This window comes from Rutilus rutilus (assembly GCF_951802725.1).
Source record: "Rutilus rutilus genome assembly, chromosome: 5".
Classification (NCBI taxonomy): domain Eukaryota; kingdom Metazoa; phylum Chordata; class Actinopteri; order Cypriniformes; family Leuciscidae; genus Rutilus; species Rutilus rutilus.
The window spans coordinates 41,251,220-41,276,565 of NC_140213.1; the positions used below are offsets into that span (position 1 = coordinate 41,251,220).

Consider the following 25,346-nt stretch of genomic DNA (forward strand, 5'->3'; position numbering starts at 1 on the left):
GCGACTCGCGGGCTCCCCGGGGGCTAACTGTGCTCTGAACCTTTTTGACTTGGCTTCCACGCTCTCTCTCACGTGTGAATTGCCTCATCTGGCCCAGAGGATTTAAACTTATGTCAGCCTGAGACTGTGTGTACTCTTAATCATCTTAGAAGTGAGAGCTGGCAGCAGCCGGGGTTATGAGAGGGAGAATGAGGCCTGCTTGCTGTCTCCTGAGACGCTGTGCAGGGGCAGGGTGTGTGTGCTTGTGTCCTAGGTTGTGTCAGAGAGAGATGCAGACAGAAAGATACGTGGGAAGGAGGGAAATGAGGAAAGAAAACAGGACGAGATGACCGAAGAGACATTATGCACTGTGTGCATTCTGAATCCAGACGGATGACTTTATGACCCGCTTATTGGTGTCATATTGGCTTATCTGCTAAGGCTTGCTTCTCTTTAAGCCTGAAGTCAGCAGGAAGCATCCACATGGTTTTCGTCTTTACTTATTAGTCTGCTTACTTTCATGCTGTTAACTGTCTGTCACATAGTTGTCAATCATTGTTAAACAGCTATGTAATTGCAGGGATGATACTTAGTAAAGCTTGTTTTAGGGCGTCTACACACTAGAGAAAGCTCTGATGGAGCGCTTGACAGATAGGATTGCGTAGATGTTTTATAGAGGCAAAAAGAAGCGTTCGAGTTTAGAATGCAGCAATATTCAAATTCTATCCAGTACCAATAATCAATTATCAATTTTCTTGTTATGGCTGATAACAGATACCAATATATTAAAATTCTATAATATTTGGTCTGAAAAAACAAAAAAATTCATGCTACAAGTGAATATAGGCATCACAACATTATAATGGTTTAGGATTACATTGTGTTCATTATATTATAACATAATACTATTATTATTTTATAATAGAATAGAATAGAATAGAATATATCCTTAGGATGGTTAAAGATTAGGTCAGTGTTAGATGTCAACAAAGGTAATATAATGTAAAAGTAGGGGGAATGAGCATTACAAATACATATCCATTATCCAGTGTTTTAGTTTTTTAAACTAATAATAAATATCACGTGTGTGGGCCGATCTCCAGCTGTTGAAGAAGAGCAGGTGTGAAGATAAGAAATCATTGTGTGTCTCAGTTTTATATCCTTCCTGCATGTATCAGGCAGTGGAACACGGTGCATTCAGCTGCTTTCATCTGCATCAGACCTCCACTTTTGAGTTTTCACATTATAACGTGTTTTCTCTTTTTTTTTTTTCTCTCTTTCTGTCTCTGATCTTCCTTTCTTTTTCTCTTTCCTTCTCTAATTCTGTTTCACAGATAGTGGTGTGGACACCTCAGGAAAAAGATATAGACAGAAAGAGAGTAAGAGAGAAAGACTCGAGAAGAAAGAGTGGAGTACCATGTGCTAGGGGAGTGAAGGCAGACAAACTCTCGTGTTTTTCTGATATTCTCGGGGTGTCAGAGAGACCAAGCAGGACGTCAAGATGGGACGGAAGAAGATACAGATCACACGGATCATGGATGAGAGGAACCGGCAGGTCAGTAGTTGTTATGCACATCATCCTTATCGTGCATGCTCCATTTCTTCTATTTTAACATTTGACAAAGACATCAATGCTTTTATTCAGCAAGGACTCATGAAATTGCTCAAAAAAGATATTTATAAAGCTACAAAAGATTTATATTTCAAATAAATGCCTTTCTTTTGAACTTTCTATTCAACAATGAATCAAAATTATTTAAAATTGTAATAATATTTCACACTATTACTGTTTTTACTGTACTTATGATCAAATAAATGAAGCCTTGCCAAGCAAAAAAATCTCACCGACCCCAAACTTTTGCACTACATGTTATGGAAGAAAAATCTGAATCCCTTCATGATTTTGTACACAGCAAACACAACAGGCCTGAAAGACCCATTTGATTATTGCTTAGTTTGGGCCATCTGTTCATTGGCTAAACACGTTGTCCCAGCATTCCAGGATAGACACACAGCCATAAAAAGGGACTGGGACACATTTCCAGCCATATTTACAGACGCGGCTCCCACACACCACTCTGCAATTTCGGTCCGGAGAAGTTGATGAGGCAGACAGAGCTGTTGCAAGTCAGTTGAGTTGGTGTGGCAGCGGCACGCAGCAAGGGGTGACTGGGGTGAATTGGGGCGACTATAGCCTCTCCCTTTTCCCTCTCTCTCTCTCTCTCTCTCTCTCTCTCTCTCTCTCTCTTTACACTGGTGGGCTTGTGCTAGGGCCCGTTGCTCTTTGCGGTTGCAGCTGCTTGGTAGTAATTAGGAGCAGCCACTGCACCTCGGCACCCTCTCATTACAAGGAGGGACAGTGGGATACACTGTGCCCATCTCTCTCTCCGTCTCCCTATTTTTGCTTCTGTCTCTCTCTATATATTCCTGTCCTTTCCCCAGAAAAGTGCCAATGATCTGGCCAGAGACAGACTGGAATTCACCCTTGTCTACTGACGCTAAATATAAATAACATAACACAGCCCCGTCTGGTCGCTTTCTCTGACACAGTCGTTTTAGAGAAGGGAAAATACACGTAGAAAACAGATGTGAGGCACGTACAGTTCTGCTCAAACATACATGGCATGACTAATATCCATTTGAAAGAGGAAGTCACTCCATTTGTCATGTTTATAGATTTGATAATGAAAAAAGTATGCATCAGTCCAGGTCTCTCCAGCTAGACTTGATGCACCCATTCACACCCGCTCAAAATATCATTTGCACTGTCTCGTCGGTGAAATAACTTTCTTGCCATGCTCACGGAAAGCTAATTGAGGTTTTGCTCACTCTCCTGAGGGTGATAACATAACAGCCCGTGCCCTCCTCCCTCCCTCCTTGCCCCCAGCTCTCCTCCCACCTCTCTGACAGTTACTGTGGAGGTAGCAGTTCAGCCAAGTGAGAAACTCGAATTTACAGGACAGGCCAATTATCAGCATAACACCAGGTCCTGGGTGGGATCCAAATAGGAAGGCAGGCAAAGAGAAGATGTCTACTAGAAACATCAGCATCTGCACTATCTGCCCCAGCCTACAACATCAGCAAAAAGAAAAGAAAAAAGAAAAAGAAAAAGAGAGGGCAAAGAGAAAGTTACTGTAAAATCACTTTTTTTTAGTTCAGTGTATTTAATTCTACCAATCTCAATGGGATAGTTCACCTCCAAATTTTTGTTTTTGTTTATTTTTGACATTTTTTGTATTTATTGGGACAAGAGAGGACAGAATCGGAAAACCAAGGCTTTGTCTATGAGCAAGGTCTTGATATCGGATCACTCAAAGCCTATAAATGCCTCATTCATTCATTCAAAGTGGATCACTCATCTCCTACCAAAAATTGTAATTGTCATCATTTATTCACTCTCATGTCCAAGACAAAAAAGGTATTTTGAAAAATGTCTCGGTGTTGTTTTGTCTATACAATGAACGTCACTTTTATCTAATGTTGTTTTATACCCCATTGACTTTCATTATAAGGACAAAAAGAGTTTCCCATTCTTTAGAAATTCTTCTATTATGTTTCACAAAAGAAAAAAAAGTCATATATTTTTGGAAGGACGTGAGGGTGAGTAAATCATTTGGATGATCCCTTTAAGAATTCATTCACTCGCATTGACTTGCAACTTTAAACGTATCACAATACAGCTTTTTCTTTTCCCTGCTGTTATTATAGAGCCTGAGAGACAATACACCACACAGTAATTAATTGCGCTCTTGTCCGTCAGAATCCGAATTTCATGGTGCTCATCGGAGAGAGTGGTTATCAGTGGCACACAGGCTCAGCCATGAGTGTGGTCGACTTGCTCAGCAGAGAGTTCTTGGAGACAAATGGAGAAAGATGTAAGACGTAAAGCCTTTTTATTAGAGCTTTTGCGTGCATTCGCACACAGTCTCCCCCCCCCCCCCCCCCCCCCCACACACACACTAGCATGAACCCGGTCTCCTGCTCGCTCTAGGGTGCTCTCCTCACCCTGGGGAGATGGCCATTAGCATACTGGGCCCGTTGAAAGAAGACAATTAAAATCCTTATCTGCGCGGCTGTGCCGGGAGCTATCTTTATTCATTGCATTAGAATGAGAGAATGCCTTAAGTGGCCTAATTAAATACAGTGGCGGTTCTGCACGCAGCACAGGCTTCGGCAGGGGCATCTCGAATCATTATGTGAAGGGATCTTGAAAGCCTGTTGACCTATCAGGATTTATTTAGGAGAGCTTAGCGGGGGTCGTGATGTCCACAATTGCAGTATCTGTCAAAACAATGGGTTCAGAGGCAAGCCGCGGGACGTTCATTGTGCCGTTCCTGCACGTATCCTGCAATATTATTCACCCCCAAGAGGTTTGTAAGATCTTAGTGAGCGTCGGATCCTGCTCTTCGATCGATTCGCCATGAAATTTGCCAGGAAAAAAGACCGAAGGCATAACAGATGTCGATTCAACCATTGATTGAGTCCCATCAGTGGAAGAAAGAGGTATGAATTCATTATTTTATGAGAATGAAGGCAGAGCATCTCTGTTCTTACTCGGCAGCACGCTCAGACTCTATGAAATATAGAGGAGCTGGAGGTCCTGTCATGCATGCATCCCTGTCCTTCTGGGGCTTTCCACCAAAAGCCCCTTAAGTGCGGCCTGTAGGAGGAGGAAGGAGTGACAGCGAAAGGAGAAGAGGAGAGGATTTGGTGAGCCTCACTGAACAGCTCAGGCTGACATACTAATTGCAAAGCTGTGTAAGGGGGACGACTGCCATAATAGCGCAGGAGGACAGAATGATCCTGAACCCCCCTCCCTTTCGCTCTCCACCTGTCCTTCGTCCACTCATTACAAGCTCTGATTTCCTCTAAGGCTCTTCAAACCTGTAATTATATGTCCTGATAAGGTCGTACACCTGTCTCATTTGCAGCGCATGCGATGGTGGTCGTAACATGCTTTTGAATTACTCCCCTAGTAGAAAACTTATAATTGCGGTGATGGTCTCAAAGGACCCTAATGAGAGCTACCTGTCACTGTGAAAACAGCATCACTTCATTGTAGCTCTGATTGTGTTGTGACAGCTCTTTGATTCAGAGAGGATGGAAAGTATTATCGTGAACACAAGAGTAAAGACTCAAGGGAAGAGTTCTGCAAAAGCACGCACAGGAAAAACTCCTTGTTAAGCCGAGAGAGAAAAATTGTCGCTCGCAATTTCATCAGGTATCTTTTGGTTTTGTTTCCATACAGTCGACATGCTCTCTCGCAGCTGCGTCTGTGTGCGAGTGTGTGCGTTTGGACCTCTGTGCCTAACGACGTCCGCTGTACGCCATTAAGCAGGCTCACTAGGGGTAATTACCCAAGTCATTAAAAGTTTGATGATTTCACTGCTGGGTGGAGTGTCACCCGCCCTTGCTTTGGCTTACTTTTGCTTCTGCATGTTGCTCGTTCAGGAGTGCCGAGCCTCTTGCTCTCTGTTTTTTTTTTGTAGGCAGGAAAAAAGTGACGTGCATCCTTCCATTTGATTAGACTCCTCTTCTTCTCTCTCCTAAAAGGTTCTGAGAGAAAACCATTATTCTTTAATGATAAAAAACATGGTTTAGAAACCAGGGAGTGAAAAAAGAAGAAGGTTTCAGTAAAAAAAAGAAAAGAAAAAAAAAGTTAACGTTCTCTCAAAGTGCCCTTTTCGATATTAGGCGTCCTTAAGTGATTGTAATTGCAGCTAAGGTGGATTATTTAAAGCAAAGGGAGTTTTGTTTTTAGTTTAACTGCATTCGAGTATAGCTCTAGGTTTGTAAGGGGAAATAGTGTGGGAGGTTTTCTGTCTGTAATTCATGTTTGATGACAACAACAATGAAATGCTCAGAACAATGAAAACTCCACCCACCTCCCTTCAGTTATTCATCGTGGTGGCGGAACATCACAACACAGAATGAAAAGTCATAGGAATGCACATGATCTTTATATCCGAGAGAATGTGTTCATTGATTTCTTTTCATGTCAAGCTTGTTGGCCTCATTATTCATTCAATAAACCAAACAAGTGTTCTGTTCTAACACCACCTAGCATATTGCCTACACCTAGCATATAACAACACCTGCATATTGCCTATATGGTAATCATTTATTTCTATAAATAAATATATTTGCTTATTATAAATATATGCGTGTTAATAAATATATTGTTTATAATGAAGTAAATACGTATATTATAATTGTAATTATAATAAAGTGTTTCTGTAATCAACATTCGTCCATCTTTGATTAAATTCTTTACTCAAACTGACCTTGTTGCAATGCATTTGCAGTACTGAATTACAATGAAATTGTACAGTATTTATTTATTCAAATGATATACAGTATATTAAATAATAACATTCATTATATTTAATATATTAATAGATATATGTATTACCTTCATTATTATTTCATTTAATAAACACCTTATATGTATATTTCACCAAGCTTGTAATTTCACGGAAGGTAGTGCATTCTGTGTCTGCCTTCTTTGTGAATACAATTCTGCTTTAAAATTTGGCCAAATTGTATATTATGTGGCAGCATAATTACGTTGCCTACTTATTATAACAGCTTTAATGTCATGAGTGTGCCTTAGATACCTTTAAATTGTGTCTCCATTGGCATCTCACTAGGTTATGTAATCACATTCTATCAGAATAATTCCTTTAAAAGTATAAACAGTTTTTTTCCCCCACCTTGTTTTGCCTTAATTGCTTTGCTGTTTTTGAACAGAATATAAGAGACCAATTATCACAGGTGAGGTTCATGTTGTGAGTGATTGTGAGAGTTAAATGCATAGAGATAAGTCTAATTACAAGGTCACACCGGCTCAGCCCCAGCTGGCTGATTCTGCCCTCTGGGTACTCGAACGCTCAGAACCCAGCATTGAACTGTGGACCTGGGGCTTCCTCTGTGTCCTGTGAAAGCTGATCCAGCCGGACAGGAGGGAGGGACCGCTGCCTGTCTCCCAGGCCTGAGTGCTCTTTGCTGGGAAGCAGGAGCGCAGGAGCCAGGGGGCTTGGGTCACTCTGCCAGCTGGTGCTATGGCAGAGACTCTCTGGACACAAACCCCCTGCTATTTGTTATCGAGATCATTGAAGCTGACATGCTGCTTTCAATGATATGTCACCACTGGTCCCTAACTATGCTCTCTATTCGATATAAGAGGCATCACCTTCAATGCCAGAGAACATTACAGGCCCACATGGCTTGTTTTTCCTGTTGACTCCCCTCCCCAAGGACAGCATTTGATGGAGCCTTTGACTGACAAGTCAGACCTTGTCATTTTTCTGAGGTGAAACACACACACAGATTTACATGTATTCATATACCCTTAAAATATGTGGGTACACTTCTTCATGATCTATTTCGTCTCACCACAATCCATAACAAGGAATTCCTCAAGATTCTGGTCACGTAAATGCATTACTCAACACTTTTCACCCACACATATCGCCCATTTCCTCTTTATGGGAGCAAGGATTTATTTTTACTTACACACATCCCCATTTGCTTTGATTCACTGGTATCTTGAAATTCTAAGAAGCCACAATACCCAGCGGTATACAAGTCAGCCCAGTGCGCTGCCAGCAGAAAGAGGACAGACTGAAAAGTAAGAGATACAACATAGAAGAGATGATGGCAGAGCAGAATTAGTACCCCAGTAACTACCTGATATGCTGAAAAAGTTGTGAAAAGGTCAGCATTCTTATTCCTGCTGTACAATTAGATGAGAAATGCTAATATAATTACTGGATGGCTGGGATAGAATGACCTTATCAAAGACTGCCACAAGTTGGAGGGAACAAAGGGAAGTTTGGAGCACAAAACATGACTCATAACATTACTTCCTCAAACTTTAGTTACTGTGGGTGCTGTGTTGAAGAGCTCCCAATATCTGTTTGTGGGATTATTCTTACCAATATATTTTTGTGTTGACATAAATATTATATTTATATTTATGACTACTATTAGGCTTGCTCGATTTGGGGAAAAATTCGAACTGCAATTTTTCTAATAAAAGGTTTGCTGCGTTTCTTTGTAGGTCTGCACAGTTTGGCCCAAAATTGTGTCATTGTACCTCCACAATGTGGCAGTTGATATGACTATAAAATAATGATAATATTATTATTTGAATTATTATATTTACAATTATTACTAATTGCACATATTAAACAAAAATTACTATTGTAAAGTTTAACTGTAATACAAAAATGTAATTATAATAATAAAAAAGAACTAAAAAATATGTCTGTATTCATTTCTTCATTTTTGAACGCAAAACTATTGAGCTTTTATTTTGGCAAAAAGCTTCTCTTTTGTTGACAACAGCTGGTTTATAAGCACTTCTCATTACAACAATGGGACGATGTTGGCACATGTTGCATTCCCAAAATGCACGTTATAAACAACCCAAACTCAGAGCAGATGCATAGATGAGTTTGTGTGGAGCAGCATTTGATGTGAACCGAGCTACTCTTTGACATTGAAAACACTGGATCATGAGCTGCCTATGTGTAAAAAAGCACAGTGCCGCACTTCACTCTGAAACTTGTTGTGTATATGTACTTAATTAAATCACAGACTTTGATAGTCACACTAAGCCATATAAATTTGGTTTTATTTCGATAAATTGTGCAGCCCTAACTCACATGACAGTAACTAGATCAGTAAATTACAGTCTGAAATCAGTCAGCTACTGTGTGAGTGTGTTTCTCTGTGAGCTGGTGGGGAAAAAAGCACCAATGACCTCCCACATGACCCTAGATTTCTCAATGGCTTTCCACCGTCTCAGCAGTGACCCGGGAGACTGGGGTTGTTTTTTGGGGACTCACCCAAAAGCCCTTGTTGCAGCTAGAGAGCTTATTTGTGGCGTTCTTAAACTGTGGCTAGTTGACTGTACTTATCGTAAAGATGACAACTGCATTTGTCATCACTGCCATCACAGGCGTGCATTGTGCTGCCTAAGGCTGAGAAAAGTATAATTGCTCTTTTTATAATAAGAAGTTAAACATGAGTTAAAAGCTCTTGTTTGCATGCGGATGGTTTTATGCATGTCTATGCGAGTGTGTGTGACAGTGTCCTGCACTGCAGCTGGAATAAATCGTTACTCTGGGTCAGCAAGAAACTACTCTGAGTGCCCTTAACAGCAATGGAGTGGAACAATGTCACAGAACACACCATACAGCAGGACCTGTCCCATACTAAAGGTGACATTTTCTTCTGCTGCCTCAGAGGTCAACTCCAACCTGAACTATGCAACCTACTTTGGCCATCTCTTTTTCCACTATTAAGCTGTACAATTAAATCTGCCATTTATGGTAGGAGGGAGCATTTAATAATGATATATACCTGGAAAAGGCTTGTCCAGAGATTTTGGAGGCTGCTTTGCCTGTGTTTGCTCTGCAAGAGAGGCAAGAGGAGTCTAATGACAGCTGGGAGGGAGTTGCTCTTTGTGGCTCTGGGAATTCACACTGCTGTCTGCCTGAGCTCAGCTTACTACTCTCTCTAGACTGCTCAAGTATACAGTCCTGCTCCTCCAGCACACTCCATTCGCTTCCTGTTTATTGATAATGAAAGCCGCTGTGTGTCATTGCCTCATGTCATTGGAGGTTGAATGGATTTAGATTAATGTGTTATGTATGGCCTGTGCAGATTTGATTTGGTTCAAAAGTTACTTGGGTAGCTGACATGGAATTTTAAGCAGTGTTGTGAAGTGTGGCATGCTTGTATAATTATCTGAAGGAATTTGTTAATTGATTTTCATACATACATGCGTATATATATATATATATTAGCATATTAGAATGATTTCTGAAGGATCATTTGACACTGATGGCTGAGTAATGGCTGCTGAAAATTCAGCTTTGCCATCACAGTAATACTTTTTTTCTGCACATTGTCTTATGTGTTGTAATTAATTATAATATATATTAATTATTTAATTTTAAATGAAAAAAAAATCTATCTATCTCAATATGAGGTTTATCAATTGAAGAATATCAATTTGATCTCTTTATATGCATAAATCGAGTGACCAGATGTATGTATTGTGTTCAAATGAAAACGTAATTAAGCATTATAATCACCTGTAATGCAAAACACGTGACTCCACAGTTGGACAGAAATCAGTATAGATTTAAAGAAACTGTGCTGCTCATTGGATTATATTGCATTGTACCGTTTGAAATGAGGGTTTCTGCAAGCTGTGACCAATTAAAGTTGAACAAAGCCAGCTCATCTGCTCAGCTCTGCTTTGTAGGTCAGTGAAATTGGCGGAAGTAATCATACAGCTCTCTCTCTCCCTCTCTCTCTCCCTCGCATAGACACGCTCTCCAACTTCTTTTCGCTCTAGGCACAGCTTTCCATGACATCTCTGTAAGTTTTGCCATGTGCACGACACATCCTGTTCATCTTGAGTGTTCATATGCTCATCCATGATGTCGTTCTGATGCTCCCATATTATGAAAGTAAATCTGCTGCTATCTTCACTGTACAACACTTGTTAAACATGGGAGCTGAACAAATGCATAATTCATTTTCAGGCTTTTGAAGGCTCCTGAATGAGCTTCTTGTGGATAATAGGACACATGCTTGGCTTGGCTTACTGTATAGCCGGATCTAAAGCAAAGCATATAGCTTGGTGCATTATGGCTGGTCATCTCTTGTCAGATAGTTATGGGCGTATGCGTGCGACCTGCAGAAGCGCACATGCCGGCTCGTGTTACAGCGATGGTCCTGCAGGAAGAGGCTGTCAGGGGATGCAGGCAGGAGTGATGGAGCCTGCTGTCTCCCTAATGGGCTGATTGCACAGGCTGTGGAGCCTCTGTTGCGTTCCTCACACTGACCTTCTGTCTGACCTGCCCATGACATCAGTGTGGCATCTCTGCTGTCTGCTCGACTCATTATCTCGCAGTAACATGGCCCAGGATAGATGAAGACCACTAAAACAATTAGACTTTTAGAAGATCTAAAATCAGTCCAAAACCATTGTAAGGATACCCACCACCACAGTGAGAGAATTGTTTTGATTCTCAATTCCGGCAGGAAATGACTGAGGTGCCCTTGAGCAAGGCACCTAACCCCAAATCGCTCCCCGGGCACCGCAGCAAAAATGTCTGCTCACTGCTCCGGGTGTGTGTCCATGGTTTGCAGTGAGTGTGTTCACTACTCACTTCGCCTAATGTGTGCACTAACTGTAACTGTTAAATGCAGAGGACAAATGTACAAAAATTTACACATTATTATTATTATTGTTTTTTACAAATTGGGTTACCATACTCCATCCATCCATCCATCCATCCATCCATCCATCCATCCATCCATCCATCCATCCATCCATCCATCCATCCATCCATCCATCCATCCATCCATCCATCCATCCATCCATCCATCCATCCATCCATCCGTCCATCCGTCCATCCGTCCATCCGTCCATCCATCCATCCATCCATCATTTTCTGCAGCATAGATGCACGATACCAGCTGTGCTTTTTCGCTCTCTCATCTCTCTGGCAGCGAGTTGACACACAAACCCACCTTCCCTCACTCACTCGTTTCATTTGCTCCGGATGAATATTGTTGGTTTTACAGGGCTTGAATTTCAGCATGGGATTACACATAATTTTACTCATTCCCACAGATTTTGTGCCCACACCTAAAGTGCATGCATATAAATTGAGTTCTTTTTTGCTGCTTATAAATAATGTCAAAATGCCGGTCTTGGCAAGTATTCACGTAAACACAGTCAGTTATGTTTTAAGTGAACGTAATCAGTTGAGAAAGAAAATGCATGTGTAACACTATAACGGATCCGTGCGTCAGGTCTTAAAGTGACAGCAGCCTAATACCTGCTGGCAAATTATGAGATAATATTTAAAAAAATCTATATTGCAGGTTTTCCTCATGATATCGATGTCAAAATTGTGGACAGTGAAAATGCTGAGTGGCTAGTTACTTTGGAAAACCACTAGCCACAGTGGCTGTTGAGCAAAAAAGTTAGTGTCAAGCTGTGTTTTTATATAAAACAACATTTTACTGAGTATGTCTTGTTATTTTCTCTGTTTCCTCACAGGTCACCTTCACAAAGCGGAAGTTTGGTTTGATGAAGAAAGCTTATGAGCTGAGCGTGTTGTGTGACTGTGAGATTGCCCTGATCATATTCAACAGTTCAAACAAACTCTTTCAGTATGCCAGCACTGACATGGACAAAGTCCTACTTAAGTACACAGAATACAACGAACCCCACGAGAGCAGAACCAACTCTGACATTGTAGAGGTGAGTGTGGCCTACTTCTGATTCCTGTAATGACCAGTCTTTGATGATTGAAGGATTTTTACATTTACTGTAAATGTCATTTTTGATGTACTAAGCCCCAAAAGGTAATTGGACATTTGGACATTGACTTTAAAACATTGACTTTAAAATGTTTGAATTTCATTGCATTAGAAAACATAATATAAAAGTGGCTTCTGCAAATAAATAATGCTGGAGCTTTTCTCAGAAATATTTTCAGTTCTTGTAGCCATTTTTTCCTTACTTTTTACTTTTAACCAACCAAGATAATATTTTTGTTCCCCTCAATTTTAACTGCCAGTTGTTATTTTTTTTTAAATATTTTGTTATATAATGCAAATACTTTATATATCAAAATATGAGATATTAATTCTCTCAAAATATGTTGTCGTTTGTTAAGGTCTAACACAGCAATCAGTTTTAAGTTGAAGTTCCGAAATGATCTATGCACAAATGTTCAGCATGTGTTGTTCCATAGTACCATGGAGGACAAACTGATGTCTGGACAGCATGTGACAGTTTCCTTCTCATTCGTGCTTAGATAGGGTTCAGGACGTCTGCAGCCACTGATAAGTCCAGACGTATTTGAGTACCACAACTGACAAAGGGGCATAGATCATGTAACAGCCCCCTAACTGAACTGGGCACATGGCATCTTTTTTTTTTGTCCACCATTCATGTTTGCCTCAATTAATGAGTGTGTAAAAAATGTCCCATTTATACAAATCGTAAAACTGTGTGCTCATCATAAAGCCTTCCCAGCTGGCCATATGAGTGCTGTGTAAACCAAAACCATACTACTGTAGTGTTCAGTACACAGAAAGTAGCATTTGCCAAGCATGCACTGTCCTCATTTTTCAAAAGCAACATTCCAGTTTTATAGGTTGAGACCATCAGTGAGCTAAGAACAAAAATGCATTCAAAACGTCTCTTTGACGTCATTCTAGATTTTTTTTATCATTCCGTACTCACTTGCTTACTAAATAGAAATAAAAAAAATCAGTGTAGCATGCGTAATACAGACAAAAAATGTTTTGAAAGGTTTTATAATAAGTGAATACAAATTGGCATATTATGCATAAATAATATTTTTAGTCTTTCAAATATTCTCAGTTGTCTGCATGGTACACGTGAAAGCATCCTCATTCACTCATATTTTTCATATTTTCTGTTGTAAAGCAAGATTTGAATGCAATTCACAAAATCCTATGAATTGTTATGCAGTTTTAGATATTTTTAAAGTAAAATAAAGGGATGGTTCATCCAAAAATGAAAAAATTGTCATCATTTACTCACTCTCATGTCGTTCCATACAGTACCTGTATGGCTTTCTGTCTTCTGTGGAACACAGATGAAAGTCAGTGTGGTCCAGTGTTGTTTGGACCATCGACTTTCATTTTATGGTCCAAAAAGTTTTTTTTTTGTGTGTGTGTGTTCTGCAGAGGAAAGAAATGTATACAGGTTTGGAATGACATGAGGGTGAGTAACAGAATTTATGACAGACTTTTCATTTTTGGGTAAAGTATTGCTTTAAAGTCTTTTACTTAAAAAAAAAAAAAAGTCTAAAACTGCATAAAAGGAGTCAGCTGGGCCAAGTTATCTTTTATTCATGCTGATGACACTTGCTGGTGAATTACCTGCATGGCAGAACTGCAGAAGAATGCACAGAGCCATCCACAAGGCCTGAGCTCTCCATCAGTGGCCCATCTGCTCTCTTTTCTGCAACGAGAGGGCCCTCACCTGCATTAAAAATGAATGGACACACTTTCCCCTTATGTAACAGCCACCCCATGTCAGCTTTACCTCTTTACAACAGCTTTTAAAGAGGTTGCTGATGCTGTGCCCCCTCTCAGTGGCTTTGTGCCTTTCCCTCTGTGATTTTAAAGAACGGGAAATCACTGTGTTCTGTGTTGCAAAACGTCCTCTTGCATGACTAAAGAGCCTCTTTGCTGTTGTAAATTGCCATTCGACGCCTTTTTTAAGTGAAAAAAGGTTAGCTTTATCCTGCAATTGTCTTGTAGGACATCAACAAACACATGCAGGACATGTATATCTGCACAATCAGGCGTCAGCAGATTTCTTTCTGACGCTTACTGATGTGGAACGCAAGCTGGTGGCAAGCTGCCGCATTTCCCACGTCGGCCCTCCGGCCCGCTGTGTAGGAGCCTGACCCAATGCGTGAAGGGTCCCAACAAAGCAGCCTTGTCCCTGCTCAGTGGGCCAGCGTCTACTCATAGCTGCAGAGATCGCCCACAGCCAGCTCTCTTTCTGAGGCCATGTTTCAGCCGTAAAGAAGCAGAGCAGAAATAAGCTTTTTGAAGCCTCCACTCTCTTTTCTTGCCTGGCTACATGTTTTACAGTGCTGGAGAAACCAGGAGCAGAGATATCAGCCCTGGACTTCCATCAAAAGTGCTGTTGACTTTGATTTTGGTTGAAGGCAGCATGTCTCCATAGAGACACATGTAAAGATCTGTGCAGGAGTTATACAGTATACCGATATAACCAACGGATATCAGTACTCAGCAATATTGATTGTATCCATAACAACACAGGCCTGTGTTCTCATATCATATACAGTGTGCAATTCTGAAAGAGGATACTGTATAGTGATATTATTAATCAAATGGCTTGTACAAAGAGGAAGTAACCCAAAGCCCTTTTAAGATATGTCAGTCCACTCTTCGGCCATCTTGGCAACACCCCGTAAAATGTAGGCACTCAAGTTCAGCTCCTGTTTAGCTAAATGGGGGCAAATTGATATCTCCAAATGAAATCTCCAAATTTGAAACCAAATTTCACAAAAAAAAAAAAGGCATTGTAAAGTTTGCTGCTTTATTTGAAATCAAGCTACACTGAAAGCTGAAAACTGTATTTGTTCTAGTGATGTATGAGGTGTCGTTTTTGTCTTTAGTTATTTAGTTTAGTTATTTAGTTATTAAATTAGTTAGTTGTAAATAAATTATTATTATGTGGTATTGGCTGATATTAGATATTTTAATTGTGCAATTATTTCCTTTTTAACATATGGATGACTTAATGAATTAATCTTTTAAAAACACTACATTTATTAATAACACTGTTAAATGTAATCTTTGACAAATTTTACAACAAATATTTTTTTCATACTCTACTTAATTTTCTGATGCTTACATGTAATCATTTATTTTACACAAAATAGTACACAATTTTTAATATTAGATATTTATTAGTTTTCACCCAACATAGTATCATCCTGAATTATAATAAGGTGCATCCCTGAAAATTAAAATACAGGCTACAAAAGTTTGGTTCTAGATATTTTTCAGTTTTGACTAATTGTGATCTATTTCCTCCTCGTTGTACTTTTTCTTAAGTAACTTTAGACTGTTTGTCCAGCTTTATAGAAACTGCTTTCTTACAAATCCAGTGTTATTTGAATCTTTACTTTTTGTTTTTGTCAAACAGTTAGCTTGTCAAAGAATAGGTGAAGAGTTAAACATTTATTTAACAAATCAATACCGCCATCTCTAAACCTCCCATTTGCGTTTTTTCCCCCCTCTTTCTTCTTGCCTTATCCTGGTGAAATGTGTTTCACATGGAGGCACTTACACTTATCTAAATAAATTGTGTTAAAGTGATAAATGCCACACAAGCAATCACACATTTTTTTTCCTCATTTGTACTTTTTTCTGTCCTCTAGAACAAATGCATCCTTTGCTGCTTTTTCATTGACTTGCTTAAATTCCTGTTCCATGTGAAAAGTCAAATCAAAAGTCACATTCCTACTTGCCACCACCATCTGTAGCAAAAGGCCTGGCCTTGCATAGTCAGGGGAACAGATGTATTGCTTTCCACAGATGGATGTGTGAGTGGGGCACAGTGTGACGACCAGGCTCAGGGCTATGGACTTTGTCTCAAGTCTGGCCCGCAGTCAGTACCGGAGCGCTAGACCGAGATCACCATGCCTGAGCAAAGAGTGGCATGCGTATGTGTGTTTTCGGTGTGTGTGCGACTGTGCGCCTGCCGCACTGTGGTTCAACTTCAATAACACTCCAGGCGACAGGTGAAGCGTTGCGTGAAATCTCCCTTTGTGGATCCTGTCCACTTCTCTGTCTGATTAAAAGTGGCCGCGATCCCATCTGTGTCTCCCTTTTCAAAGGCTGTGGGTCTGAAGCAAGCCCTTTTATTTACTGAGTAGCAGCGCAGGATTGATGGAGCGTTTCCTCAGAGCATGTCCATTCAACGTCTCGCAGGGGTCTTTAAGGACCACTGGTGTTCCACGGTATTGGGTCTCCACTAGCACACTTTGTCCTTGTTCTCACCTTTTGCATTGCTCAGAGAATATGAAAGGAAGTAGAGTTGAAAGGACTTTTCATGTATGATGGACCTCAGTCTAGAAATTGTGTATAATAGAACAGCCCCATACATTTCACTTTTATAAAGACCGTGGAAGTTCTCTGACCTTTTGGTGAGAAGAGTCAGGTTATTGATGTATTTAAGGCATATTCACTGTTTATAGGTTCAGAATATGTCATGCAGTTAGCACATACTATTATTTGGTCTCATTCTTTAATTTGTTAAACAAAAAGTGTTGTCAGTAATTTACTGCAGGAGAGTCTATGGTGGAAAATATTTTCCATAGGGCTCATATTTTTTGTACAATTTTCATATTAGTTACAGTACATCATAAATGCATGTATTATTTGAGCTGTGAACTCTATATTGTTCGTCTAATTATTAGTTACTGAAGTAATTCTTGTGGTTGGAACTAGGGATGCACAATATATTAGTACCATATTGTTAAATTATGATATTAGAGTTCTTTTTTAATTATTGGTATTGTCGTATTGCACATATTGATTTGTGCATGATTATTTTAGTAATCTAAATTTCACAAAATATTGACAAAAATTAACAATACTGTAAAATGTTATCTTTAGAGAATAATTTTTCATGCACATTATATTGTTGTGATGCCTAAATTCACTTGTAACATTTAAAATGACTTAAGTTTTTAGTGTTATTTTTTATTTATTAAGACAGGTAGTAGATTAATAATAATAATATAATTTTGATATTTTCCATTTATCAGTTATCACCAAGGACATTAAAATAATAATTGGTCTCTTTCTGGTATCGATGCACTTTCAAAATGCGATATTTACCATTTTTTAGTGACTTTACATGATCATGACTAGTTGACAAGTTGTAAAAACGTTTCTATCACACTGGTCTCAGGTTGACATGCTCAACAGAAAGTCTGTCCTGGCGTAATGTGTGTATTATTTGCTTGTTTTGACGAACTGAGGAACAAGCTGAAATAATTCTCTGTGGTAATAGAGCAAATATCAATACATTCCTTTAATTCCTTTGAATTTGACTCGTTATTGAATTTCCTCTTACTGTACGTCAATTTTAATGAATACAAAGGTGGACAAAGACTGTATGAATGAGCGAAAATACTTAACAGTTGTCCTGTCTAAAGACTGTCCTTATAGTTCCTGTTGTGTTTCAAATTGAATTCTGTTTGTGCTCCAAATGAAAAAGCTGCTGCAGGTAATTAAAATAATTAAATCATCCTTTCTCTTGTTCCTCTCCAACTGGAGGTAATGAAATCTTAGTAGCTCTACACTGGTATTCTGAATACAGGCTTCTCAGTGTGCACATAGGATTCCTTGAAATCAGATATCAACTTCACAGCAGATATGTGGCGTCCATTTGTCCCTTTTACCCCCTCGCCTCTGTTAGATGCTCTCGAGAGCATTACTCAGCCATGCTGATATCAGTCCATTCTCATTAGCCCATATTATCATGGTTTGAACACATTAGTGATCCCAGCTAACAGCCTTTCTATTGAATGCTGGGAGAAGTTAGGCTGCAGACTTACATTCACACGGCGGACTGTATGTTTGCTTTGAGATTTACATGTATGACTTTTTTCCACCACTCTCACCATGTTGCAAATAACCGAACCGGTGAGTGTGCTTTTGTGAGCGGCCGGCTGACCTTTAGCAATACTCTAGTTGTTGTCTGAGTTGTCATTTACCTGGCTCAAATAGTAAGCAAATCAGGGAATGATTCAGGCAAATGTTTTAGGCCTCCGTAAGAGGCTTGCATTGTTGTGTGTGGTTTTAAAAAGCAAATGCTTTTTTCTTTCCTGAAGAAATATTCAAAGGCCGACCAGTACAGTAGACAGTACCACTGTAACATATCAACAAAGAAAGCATATCAAATATAATACAATCATTTTTAAAGGGACCGTTTACCCAAAAAACGGAAATTCTCTCATCATAATTTAAACGTTTCTGTCACTCTCATTAGTTTGCACTGAACAGAATTTTAGAAAATTGCCATCTTAGTCTCGAGTAATTCTTTTGAGAATTATTTCCTGGAAAAGGCATAATCAAGAGACGCAGGATATGTAAATCTTGACCATTCCCAAATGTCAGCTTTTCTGCATGAGATTCCTGTTTTGTTCCGTGTGAATAACACCATTGTTTTATCACAAGCATGGGACCAAAAGCAGTCACTCTTGCTTTTCATCTGAACCTTTGAAGCTGCAATCGGCATACAAGCGCCTCCAAACAGCCATGCAACTGTATTAGCTATGCTATGCATATTCATGTTCGTATAGAAGCACTTGAGCTCGTAACAAGAGCCCGCTCACAGTTTCTATTGGCTCTGGATGTGGATGTAGTAAGGAGCCTGTGTCTGGGGAGGAGAGGAAGGAAATGAGGCTATGCTGTGGCACTGGGGGAGGGAGATATTTTTGATAAGGGACTTTTATTCAACACTCTGGCTGATGTCATTGGGTCTGGGGATTTTTGGGACATTCAACACAACACACGACTCTGTGTTATATCAGTAATGCTGCCAAAGCTGTTAAATCAATCGTCATTTTATCAGAGCACTTTTGTACGAGTGCCACAACGCCTCTGTAAGACTTGTGAAGTTTTTTTTTTCTGTAAATATGCACACTTTGCAAGATAATTGCATTTATTTTTATAGCTGCTGAGCTGAATTTTACTGTTTTGTTGGGAGCTTTGCATTGAATTGTTTGTGCTGTCAATCAAAGCTTGTGCGGTGATTAAGACCCGACTCTGCCTTAATGAATGCAAATTGGCACATCTGCTTCTGTGAGCTAGCTGGCCAGACTGTTCAATTAGCATGATTGATCAATTATCCTCCTCCTGCTGATGTGAGGATGGAAAGAGTGTGGCAGAAAGAAAGAAAAGCAACAGTGCGAGAAGTGAGAGATGGAGATGAACGCTTCGGTCCAAATCCCTTAAGTCTGCCTATTCAAATACGGTCTTTAGATTTGATTAGTCTAAATTAATAGTGATGGAATGATTTAAGTCATGCTTACACTTTAAGCAACACAGATGTAAAATTGACTTTGACAAGACAAATTGAAATCATGGCATTTTTAAACAAAACTAGTCTGTGATTTTTATTTTATTTTCATGAACTGTTGGGAAAACTCCCATGGATCCACCATTCATTGGCCTTGATGTCCATTGATGTGTAATTTCATTACACTAAATTTGGCCATTTTATACAGTGAATCAGCCCGTTTGTCTAATTTTAGAAATTAGCAGCTATACTGCCATTCAAAGGTTTGAGGTGGGCTAGATTTTTGAAAGATGTGTCCAAGGCTGCATTCATCTAATCAAAAATACAGTAAAACCAGTGAAGTTATTATATTTTAAAAGAATGTCATTTGTCAACATTTAGCCTGCTCTAACGAGGAGAGGACTCAGTTGTCTCTCAGTATGTGTTGTTAATACCATGAAAATGACAAATTCATCCCTCTCTTAGCAGGCTTAGGTGGCAGTCTAATGGAAGTATTATTTATATGGCCCTGTTGATTAAGACTTAGCTGCTAAGCTCATTTTCCAAACATTAGCGGCAGCGTGTCTCAGAGGGGCCTGTCTGGGATGTTTCAGAGACAGATCAGGGCTGGAGTGCTGGTATCTTTAACGGTGACATATCCAGATAATAGAGCCCTGCTAACAGGCACCATATTCAGGCCTGAGTGTCCTTCCAATCACATTTGCCCTGCCTTACTAGTGGGGAAACCAGACTTAACAGAGCTCTTTCTGCTCTCTTGTTGTCCGGATGTTATCGTTTGATACTATTGGAAAGGCGACTAAGGAATGAACACACATACTTTATCTCGTTTTGACCTAGTCCATTTTTAATTTGATTTGTCATTGTTTCAACAAGTAAATGAAGTCACTTTGAGAGTTCATGCAGCAATCTCCAGCTGAAAGCAGGGGCATCCGAGTCCTTCCTTGAGGTTTTGGCAGGCACTGCACTAAAGGATCACTCACTCGCACAATGACGCCACTCACCTCACGCTCTGGCGGGGCAGACGACCCCTACGGTTCTGGACTATTAACCTAGTCTGCAAGGATTAATCTAAAAAGGGCCAGGAGCTTAATTTGCGCTTGATATGCACAGACGACAACACGCAAGAAAAGATTGCATTTTAATTGGCTAGCGCTTAACTTAGTGGCTTGACTTTGGGCTGGCCATGGGCCAGATTGACTGTGTGATCTGCTAAAGCCATGTTTGACATTTGAAAAGGCTGAAGGGGGGATGCATGGTCAGTTTCACTGCTCGGCTCATCCTGGGTGGCTCTTTAAACCACACACACAGTGTCCTCAGTTTTTACGGAAATACATTGATCAATAATTGCATTTTTTTTTTTAAAACATTTTTATAAGCAGCTCCATAGCATTTTAAAAAATAAAATGAAATATTACATTCTCAGGTCTTCCAAAAAACTTTTTTTTTTGACATGATCTTCTCATTCAGTGAAATTAAATTAGTACTTTTTTTTAGTTAATCATTTTTGTTATATTCATTGTCCTTTTTTAGCAGCTGTCGGTTCTCGTCTGATTTTCACACTGTTTTGATAAACTACTTATTAAATCTAGTCTAATTTCCCTTATGATCTGTAACATATCACTTCATTTCAGTGATCTCCGTTTCTCTCTATTCTCAATTCCCACTGCTCGCTCTTTAATGTCTCATCTACTGCCACTCTCTTCCTTTCCTTCCTTCTTTTTTATATTTTTACATTTTTTCTGTTATGCCGCTTACTCTCACATCGAGCAGTCTTCATATTAAAGTGCTTATTAAGTCAAACGAAAATGTCAGCTGTATTGACATAAAGGAAAGGTGTCTTCTTTAGGATATTCTGATATATGTGCAGTATCTCTCCAATATGATTCTTAATAATGAGCTGACACTCTACATTATAATTGTTGCGTAGACTAAGGAGGAATTATTTTATTGGTCTGCCTTTTGTTTGATTTTCTTATCATTTTCATATAGCAGCTCTATATGATGCCATCACCACCAAACTTCGCTGATGGTATTTTTTGAGGTGTGAACGCACAGCACACATATCATTGTGAATTTTGGTGAATATGCTCTATCTTGGTCTCATCTGACCACAGAATATTTGCCCTCATTGCAACTGGGTCACTTTTTTTTGGTGCAAATTATAGTTGTGCTTTCACACATTCTCAGTTGTATGCTGTAGATCCTTCAGAATGATCCTTGGCATGTTCATGCAGAGATTTAGGGAGTGTTTTCTAGGTTGTGGATGATTTGATGTACTTTTAACTTGCTGATAATTGAATAGTCCTTCCAGCAGGTTTAAAAAAAAAGTTGCTAGTTACCGCCAGCATTTTTAATCATTTTCACAAAACTTTTATGGCCCCCAGAATATGTAGTTGTATGAATATCTGAACATGCAATATATCAAAGGAAAGAACAGAGCCTCTTTTTTAAGCTTCATGCATTCTTTTTTGCATTCTTTATCAACATTTGAATGTGGGTAAGTTTTAAAAATGATTTTAATGATTCATAGGTAGAAGCAATTGTTATGTTATATAGATTTACATTAGAAAAGTATCCACTATTTATGAATCACATGGAGATACATTTTAGGGTTGTTAGATATTTTTCGTAACTGTTTAAAAATCTGTTTGTGACAATAAATGCCTTCTGCATTCGACCTTGTACATGAAGATTTTATAAGGAACGTTTGACCTCATCTTAAAGAGGCGGTTTACCTAATAAATAGTTCAAATAGAATTGTTTTCTTATCACTAGGGTAAATCAATGACCAAACTGTGGCAACAGTTCTCCTTCACCAATGCTTGCTTAAATAACGTGTTTTGTCAACCTGCAGACTAAAAACAAACACTCCTCTTCTCTGAGTCAGCGTAGTTATGGTAGTTTCTGAAGGAAAGTGTTGTCATTTTTTGCTAATTATAATAAGAGGAGTCATACCAGAATGTTAAAATGTACATTTAGGACCAGAATGAAGATAATAGTACAGACAATATCTTAAATATATCAGTTGTTTTACCCAGGAAGCACTGAAATGACTCACAGAATAAATTGATAATATTGCAGTAGTCTCCTGCCTCTCAGATTTTTTCTTCTATAAATTTTAATATGCTTAGATTCTCCAAGATAGCAACGTCTGCAATCAGAATTTAGTTATTTCAGTGTGAACTCAAATATGTCTGAACAAATTCTTCTAAGACCACATAATCTTAACTAATCTATCCACATCCATTTTATATCTCTACACTCCTACTATATGTCACATAGTATTGTGTTTGTTTCTGTTTTTTTTTTTTTTTCTCAAAGATTTTTAAGAGAAACATCTGAGAAGGTGATACTTAACTGAAACATAACAGAAAATTCCATTATCATTCTAAAAGAGCCACTTCTGAGCAAAAACAAACAAAAAACAAAACATTCCTTTTGGATGCTATTGAATGGGAGTGTGAGATATTTGAGAGTTTGAATTTAACCAGAGGATTGTAACATTTTGTTAAAGGATAGTGTCATACAAAAAGAGCAATTTGTTCCTAGTGTAAGGCTGGAAGAACTGGAAGAACTGGAAGAGAGGGCTACTCTCAAAGGAACAAAAAAACAACAACAAAGGAAATTAACTTTTGAACTCTCTTGCTATTTTACCATCCCCATTCGAGACACGATCACACTTGAGTTGATCACCTCCCAATTTACACATCTTTTTCTTCACCCATCCCTACCTGTATTCACCCAAAAATCTATATGGTTTAATATGAACAATTATCATACAGTGTTATACATGTTTGGTATCATTTGAAATGTCTCAGTGCGACTGGTACAAAGGTCGCATTCCCATAGAAGTAAACCAAAAAGATAATAAGGTGTGTAGAGTTTAGAGATATCTTGTTAACTGCTGTGGGTGTCCAACCTAAATCTGTGTGTGTCTTACCTTTTAATTTGATGTTACTTTAGATAAGTGTACATGGGAAACCACGGCATGGCCAATCCAAAGCTATAATAAGAGAAGTAAAGTTGGTTGACTTGTATCTGTAGTAGTGGCCATACCTCTACTGAAGTAAACGTTACGTTAAATTCCATGGGGTTAAAGTGTATGCAATTCCATGAGGGCTATACCAAAGTATCTTTGATTGTGTAAGCGTGAATGCGACCAATCTCAGGTATATAGAAATGACCTCTGTTTGGTGACCGAAGCTGGCGAGCTTGTGATCGTGAGACCCACGTTAAACAAGGCGTGAGGACCCTCTTATCAACATAGCTTCCTAATATGAATGGCTAAAATATAAGTAAAGAGTTAAATAGAACAATCAAATGTATTGCTAAACTATTATATAATTGACCAATCTAACCTAAATTCGAGGTCGATATAAAATGGAGTCAGATAAAAGCTTAAATGGAATTAAATACTTTGCCACGCGGAAAGACAGTAACACGCAGAGACCTTCACCCGTTCTATCGGATGCCGCATTTGGACCGATCCAGACGGGCTTACAAAGCAAATACATTTTATTTTTAATAACCTTATTATTTATGGATAGTATTCTACAGTTTGTGCAACTAACAATTCTCAGGTTGAAAGACATACATTTGAAATATTATGCATGGAAATAAACCACACATTGATGGCCTCATAAAAAAAGTCACATTTTGTAAATGAATGGCCTATTCTTACTGGAGTGAAGTGCACATGTCAGGTTAAAAAAGCACTGTCTTTATATACCACACTAAGAGCTGCAACAATAATGGTGTTGAATCAAGCCTCCTGCAGCTTTTCAAAGTGCCCTTTTTTATAGGACAAGGACTCCCTTTCCTCTGGGCTTTCAGTCTACTCTAGAACAAGAGCACAGCCCCTCTTTGGAACATGCCATTTTCTCTCTCTTCTGAAACAAAGAGCTACATGTGGTTTATTCTTCTGATAGCCACTCTATAAGACCCTGTCTCTCTGACAGCTCTCTAGATTCAAGGTCTGAATTCGTGGTAATTGTTGTTCTTTTCCCTCTGTCTCCCATGTAAAGTGTGACCAGGTTGCTGTGGAAACACAGTTTGGTGTTTACCTCACAACAGAGACCAGCAAGAATCAGTGGCAGCAGAATATTCCTCTTTCACTTAAAATATCTCTCCCGGAAGCGAATATAAAGGACATACAACGTTAAAGGATTTAAAGTAAGACTGCGCGCCACATCAAGCCAAACATTATGCTTCCAAGCAACCACATAAGTGGAAAATGGACTGTACACGGCCATACTATCTATGATGCATCAGTTAGGAGAGCACATTTTAGAAGACTAGGGTTCATGTGTGAACTGGACGTATTGATGAACTCGAAACACTGAAGCGAATGTCTTGTTCCCTCTCGCTGTGCTCTTTGAGAACGTCCCTTCTTCCTTTGAGCATGATGCTTGTTACCTGGTTACTGCCAAGAGATTCTTGTTTTTAGCACGTGTCGTGCCTCATTGACGTCAGAAGAACTTTTTTTAACCCCCACCCCTTCTTTTTATCTCTCTCTTTCTCTTTCTCTCTCTCTCTCTTTCTCTCTCTCTCTCTCTCTCTCTCTCTCTCTCTCTCTCTCTCTCTCTCTCTCTCTCTTTCTCATTTTCTCATTTTCTAGCAAAGCTGATATTTTTCATTTAAAAACCAGGCCTTCTTCAAGAGGCTGAATTTAAAAAAAAAGACAAAGCAACAAAAGGCCCAGAGCGAGGTGGGTCTTTGGTAA

General features: G+C 39.2%; 1 protein-coding gene across 8 annotated transcripts in view; it reads left to right on the plus strand.

Annotated features, from left to right (window-relative positions):
* Window positions 1–25,346, plus strand: part of mef2aa (myocyte enhancer factor 2aa) — an 81,403-nt gene that overhangs the window by 23,984 nt on the left and 32,073 nt on the right. For all 8 annotated transcript variants that reach the window (XM_084409577.1, XM_084409576.1, XM_084409578.1 and 5 more), the window contains 2 exons: window positions 1,314–1,534; window positions 12,071–12,274. In XM_084409577.1, the coding sequence (XP_084265703.1) occupies window positions 1,481–1,534; window positions 12,071–12,274 (258 nt within the window). In that variant the 5' untranslated portion in view covers window positions 1,314–1,480. The remainder of the gene's footprint in view (window positions 1–1,313; window positions 1,535–12,070; window positions 12,275–25,346) is intronic.